The sequence below is a fragment of the Lygodium microphyllum genome, chromosome 25 (assembly GCF_053477565.2).
Source record: "Lygodium microphyllum isolate KBCC chromosome 25, Lygodium_microphyllum_v1.1.10, whole genome shotgun sequence".
Lineage (NCBI taxonomy): Eukaryota > Viridiplantae > Streptophyta > Polypodiopsida > Schizaeales > Lygodiaceae > Lygodium > Lygodium microphyllum.
In genome coordinates this window covers 125681268-125687267 of record NC_141159.1, presented here as the reverse complement: position 1 = coordinate 125687267, position 6000 = coordinate 125681268, and the positions used below count along the sequence as shown (strand labels likewise).

Genomic DNA, 6000 nt, shown 5'->3' with positions numbered 1-6000 from the left:
AAAGGGTGTCTCAACCTAAGACAATGCACTCTTGCAATTTTCGGCTGTGCTACCTGCAGAGATCTGCTCCCAAAACAGAAAATGAAAGCAACACTGCTCCTCTTACCAGAACACCGCGAGATTGGCTTGCTTTCTTGAGCTCCTTACCACGAACAAGGCTCTGATACCATGTCAAGATTGTGGGAGAGAAGGAAGGAGTCTCACTTTTAGCTTTCTTGCTTGCACAATGGGGGAATACACACACAGGTGGAGGCTGAAAACAGTTTTCCTCTTCTTAGTTGTGTAAGCCAAAAGAACTCTCATACAAAGAAATAGAAGAACCCTATATATGGGTCTCAAACCAAACTCAACTAACTAAGGTGGCATACTAACTGAGCCACGAACTAGAGTAGATAAGGATAGCTGTCATGTAGCTATTATTCATGGGCGGTGCACCAACCGCATCTACAACTGACAAGTCGGTGACATAAATGCACAACGGTCACCCTAGCATATCGCGAGTGGAGCTCGATATCTCAACAATGTAAACTCATCCATGTACTCATTCGAGCATACCAATAATGTTTGTCACCATCTCATGTTAGCTGTCTAGAAGAGGCCGGGCTAGCTTTGGGTATGTATCTTGGGAGAGCTGCCATAGTCTATGTATGAAAGTCACTGCCTAGACCAAGGCCTCGACCATATTGTTCCTTCTTTGGTCCATATGCTCCCACCCATCATAGTGTTCCTTCTTTGGTCCATCTTGGTCTCCCAAAGGTTGTCTCCTCTCGTGTTGACGAGAATCTCACCCCAAATAGCTACCCATATAGGAGTGTGGGTGTAACCAGGGTGTCAAAAAGCCACAGTTTGGTGGGCGGTTCATGAAACTATATGTGAGTACATTGCCTCTCCAATGCTCCTATGGCTACATATGCTTTTGCTAAACGAGCTTGTGATGTCTCTCTCTAAGAGAAATGCGGTCCCTTCAATGTGACCCCCAAATAAACATAATGCATGACCGTCTCCATTGGCTCTCCATCGAAAGTAAATTGGTGCTCAGCTCTCGTCACCCAAGTAGTTGAAGTGTTAGATACCATAAGTTTAGTTTTCCCAAGGTTCACCTTAAGGTCTCTATCTCTTCAAAAAGTTGATGATGCACCAAGTGTCTATTTAGTCCCTTAGGTGAGTCAACTATTAATAAATTGAAAGATGCAAGGGAGCAAAGTGAAGAGCTTACACACACAAATAGATGATAGGTTTTATGTGATGAATATCTTTGCTTTGTAGATTATATACATAACATAGATATCAATTAATTGAAAAATCCAAGGGAGTGGGGTTGAGAGCTTACACACACAGAGAAAGTACAAGAGACTAAATCGTCTCTGAGACTCCCATATCAAATCTCCTTTTAAAATTACAATCTCATCCAATAACAAATAAACCAATCACACTCCCATATCAAATCTCCTTTCACAATTACAATCTCATTTGATAACGAATAAACCAATCATGATGCATTAGGCAAATTAAATATGTTAGGTATGAACACAGATATTTGAAAAAAACTCCGAAAATTCTTGGCAATGTCAATAGGAATGCTAACGCCTTGCAATAGTGGTGGGTGGTAGGACTAAGCATCGGTTTAACCTTATAAACGTTTAGACATTATTATTACTACTACTTTTTCAAAAACAAGCCGCAGCATCGAGAAATCCTTTGTGGAGATTCGCAGCATGAGCAGGTGGGTTGGCAGAGAAGCATTAGAGTTCCATTTTTCAAGAACGTCTGTAGTTGCTGGCCAATCAGCTCAAAATGATCACATCAAGAATTGATGATATGGAATAAGGTATTGATCACATCAATTTGCCGATCACAGGAATGTGATCAACAAATTATTGATGATATGGAACAAGATATTGATTCACATCAATTTGCTGATCACATTCCTACTGAGATGTGATGTGATCAGAGATATCCAAACAAAGATTGACCACATGGATGTAACATTTTTTGATGCGATCAAAGGCATCCAACAAGGATTAGAGGTGTTGAAGAGTACATACCTTGAGGCTGGTCCAATTCTGTGCGAAATAGGATCGAAGCAGCATTCTTGAGCTTTTCTGAGCACTTCAACTGATGAAATAATGCTTCGATGATGACATTTTGCAGGCCTGCTGGAGGTGGAAACATAGGTCCGGACGTGTGCCTAATTGACCAAGGAAGCCATGTACGTCGCAGCTTTGTGTTTTGATAAAACCAGATTTTGTCATGCCTGCTTTTGTTCGTCAGACAATGATGCTTCTGAGTATACTACTGTGTTTTGTGATCAAAATATCAGCTTTTCTCTGTGGTGCAAAATATTTCACGAAGATCGAAATGAGATCCATCTTTCTTCTAATGATTTCCACCTAAAGCTTCATTCCAGATCGTCTTGGATAATGGCATTGTTCGGGTTACTCTAACCAAACCTGGAGGCATTGTGACTTGCCTTCGATATGGTGGAATTGACAATGTTTTTGAGATCCTCAACAAGGAGACAAACAGAGGGTGATTCTGCTGTTGATGCCTTTATTTTCATAATTGGCTGCTTCCATTGTAATTCTGAAAAGTGAACAGCTTCTTTTACAGAAATGTGCTTATTAGCTGCAAATTGGCCACGTTCTGACTCCATGATACACTGTGGCAGGTATTGGGACCTCAATTGGAATGAACCTGGTGGGCGCGACAATTTTGATGTGTAAGTTTGTGCTTTGTGAACATGTGGCTGCGTTGTTGTCAATGATTATCACACAAGAGGACTTGAACAACAAATCAGGGATCATATGCTAATAAAGATGGCAGGGAGAAACAGACCTGCTCATCTATCATCATGAATTGTTGAAGCTCAATGATTTTTCTATGTCTCAAATCAGACAATTGGTGTTTCAGTATATATGGCACGACATACCATATTATACATGCTAGCTCAGACAAGGTGGAAGTCTCCTTTGTGCGCTTGTATGTCGCTGACAAAGCCCCAGTCATGGTGCCTCTGAATATTGACAAAAGGTATCTCTGATCCCACAAAATGGATTTCAGGTTGTGGCATACTGGATGTGTCGATTTATTTTCCTTCCCTACATGCTGTGGCTTCCTTTCATCAGCTTTTGCTTTCTTGAGAGACATTTGGCTTCCCTTTTGGCGGATGCGTTTTGTTCATGCAATGTGATGTAAAAAACTTTCTTTTACTTTTGAGTCATTTTGTTTAAGCTACTAGTAGTTTGTAAAATTTTGAAAGTTGCTACTCTCTGCCATTGTTTTGTCCTCCTGGTATCAGTTCACCTCATTTCCAGCCAGGTCTACCATTCTTTCTTTCTAGTTCCAGGATCTGGTCAATTTGACCATCACTCTATGGATGATCATTGATGAGCTGTATTCATGCTCAACGTAGTCTGTGATTCTTGAAAGATCACTTTCCAGAAATGACCGATAAAGTTTCCATCTCTATCACAGACTGTGTTCATATGCAAACCATATACTCTATGGGTATTGTCTACGACCCATGACTCGCAAAGGACCCCACTGGGTATCCGTTACGCTCCTATTCCTATTCTTGACAATCCTAAACCCGATTGAATGGAAGAGGAATAAAAATTGTCTTCTGATTTTAATCCTAAGAGGGGAAGGAAGTGAGTTATCTCTATGGAAATGATTCTTATGTTTAGTTTTAGTCCCAATGATATTAAATTGTTCATGATTATTGCATGAAGGAATGATCATTCATTGAAAGTAAAGGTTATTTATGGCGTTAGAATGAAGGGAGTTACGCATGGATCGTGCTTGATAAATGTTGAATCATTTAGGGAAAAAGCTTGTAATGTTGCGGATTGTATCTCCTTTTGCAAAGTATCGAAAGGACATTGTTGTGGTTTGTTGACTTTGTATTTTTAAGAAAAGGCTTGTTATTTTGGGGAAGAGATGGCCTTCATAACCAAGATAAGTTGGTTGATTTGCATGGAATATTCAAAGTGATTGTTTGGATTGATGTTATAGAAAAGGAATGTTTTTCTAGCTTATGATTGCCTTGGTTGTATATTTGTACAAAAATTTTTGTGCCCTCATGGGTGGATTTCTGGGTATGCACTAAACCTCCCCCAAGGTTAGTGGCAGAGGCCCTTCACCAAGGGGTTGGTTTGACCACGTTGGAGGCTAGGACCGATTCCAAATGCCAGAGGTCTCTGGTAGGGAAGACATTGGGCTAGGAGGCAACAAGGGTGTCAGGGGTGCTGTGGCTAGCCAACTTTGGAGTCTTTTTGTTGGCTTTAATAGAAATAAACCAACAAAGGTTGATTGATGGATCCATGATTTGACTTAAACTGAGCTGTGGCCATTGCTGTGATCCTAGATAATCCTGCTATGAAAATATTCTTCTACTTACAATCTAAAGTCTCAAGGGGTGGGAGAAAGCCACCTACTTTTACATGCTTAGCTTATTTACCTTGACACTTTGAGCACTTTAGTCCATATAGTTGGACATTCACTACTCATGACCTTTCTTGCTACCAATTTGGCAAGTAGACTCCTTGGCTTTATCTTGCTTGGTCTTCTTGGCCTTGTTTGTGTTGGTGTTCTTCCCTTTGTTGGGAAGACTTGTGAGAGTGCGTAACGGAAAGGAACAGAAACACAGAGACAAAGGAATAGAGAGACTGCACGAAAAGAAGAATGAAATCAGCATTGAACAAGAAAGAACGTTGATACAAATGAGAAAGTGGAAGGAGACAGATTAGTCCTTGCACATAGTCCTCAGCGTCAGCAGCTGATGATGATGGCAGCGTCGGAGACGGAGAAAGATGACGGAGTCAGAGTGTGCATCTTCTAGGGAAGGAGGAAGATAAATGAATGATGGGAGGGTCATGCTATATATAGCCAAAAATGTGCAAATGTGTCCGAGACTTGCATCAGGGGAGGCCATAAGTGCTGGTCGCTCAGTAATAAATGTTGGTCCATGATGAATAAAATGCTAGAAAAATAGGTGTGACCTTAGAAAAATCCCAGATGACATTGACAATGTTCAGCAGGTGTAGGCATATTGTAACTACTCGAGAAATGCACACAAAATCCTAATTGGAGGAGAAAATGCACTGAAAGGCAATAAACTGAGTGCTTTGGAATGAGCTATCTCTTCTGTCAAAATAAGTGACAGATAGGTCAGAGCTCCTAAAGTCCTCATTTGACTTAGATTGAGTCTCACAAACAGGAGATGGCAAGGCATGACTGAAGAGTGTAAGAGGAAGCACTTAGGTAGTATGTGCATTAAAATCGAGGTGTGTTTAGGTGTGCCGTGCAGTGAGAGTGAAGAGTCGAGAGATGGGTGTATACCAGTGTGGGTACACACAAATAATAAAAGAATGTATTTATACTTAGGGTACGGTACACTTACACCCATAAGGTGGTGTTCGCATGTGTAAATAAAATATATACACGGAAGTAGTGTAAGAGCCTTTACATCCAATAACCTCCCACTTAAAGGTCCTAAGTGAACCTTTAACCAACTCCCGCTAGCCAAATGCAATGCTTATGTTGAGCCTTTGCAAAACTTTTAGTGAGAACATCTGCAGGGTTATCTTGTGTTTTGATCTTAGTTAGTGTGACTAGACCATCATCCAGAACTTGTCTGATAAAGTGATACTGCACATTAATATGTTTGGTACGTACATGAAACATGGCATTCTTAGCCAGGCATACAACACTCTAGCTATCACATCCAAGTATAGGTGTTTTGGTGGGCAGCCCAAAATCCTTGACCAAACAACCAAGCCAAACAACTTCTTTTGAAGCTTTAGTGGCTGAAATATATTCAGCCTTAGTGGTAGAAAGTGCTTCTATCTTTTGCAATCTAGAGTACCAAGAAACAGCCCACTAGTCAAAGTAAATATGTACCCACTAGTAGACTTGTGAGTACCTGCCATGTCTGCATCACAATACCCCTGTAGATTTAACGTACACTTTTCATAGCAAATACATTTTCTTTTTGTGCCC

The 6000-nt window shown here is 40.6% G+C and overlaps 1 protein-coding gene across 4 annotated transcripts in view; it reads left to right on the top strand.

Moving 5' to 3' along the window:
* The first annotated feature begins 1630 nt into the window (after nucleotides 1-1630).
* The window catches only part of LOC148014706 (uncharacterized), a 244136-nt gene continuing 239766 nt past the window's right edge, over nucleotides 1631-6000 (top strand). For all 4 annotated transcript variants that reach the window (XM_087666958.1, XM_087666957.1, XM_087666959.1 and 1 more), the window contains exons 1-5: nucleotides 1631-1723; nucleotides 2152-2209; nucleotides 2408-2529; nucleotides 2669-2719; nucleotides 2911-3030. In XM_087666958.1, the coding sequence (XP_087523084.1) occupies nucleotides 1716-1723; nucleotides 2152-2209; nucleotides 2408-2529; nucleotides 2669-2719; nucleotides 2911-3030 (359 nt within the window). In that variant the 5' untranslated portion in view covers nucleotides 1631-1715. The remainder of the gene's footprint in view (nucleotides 1724-2151; nucleotides 2210-2407; nucleotides 2530-2668; nucleotides 2720-2910; nucleotides 3031-6000) is intronic.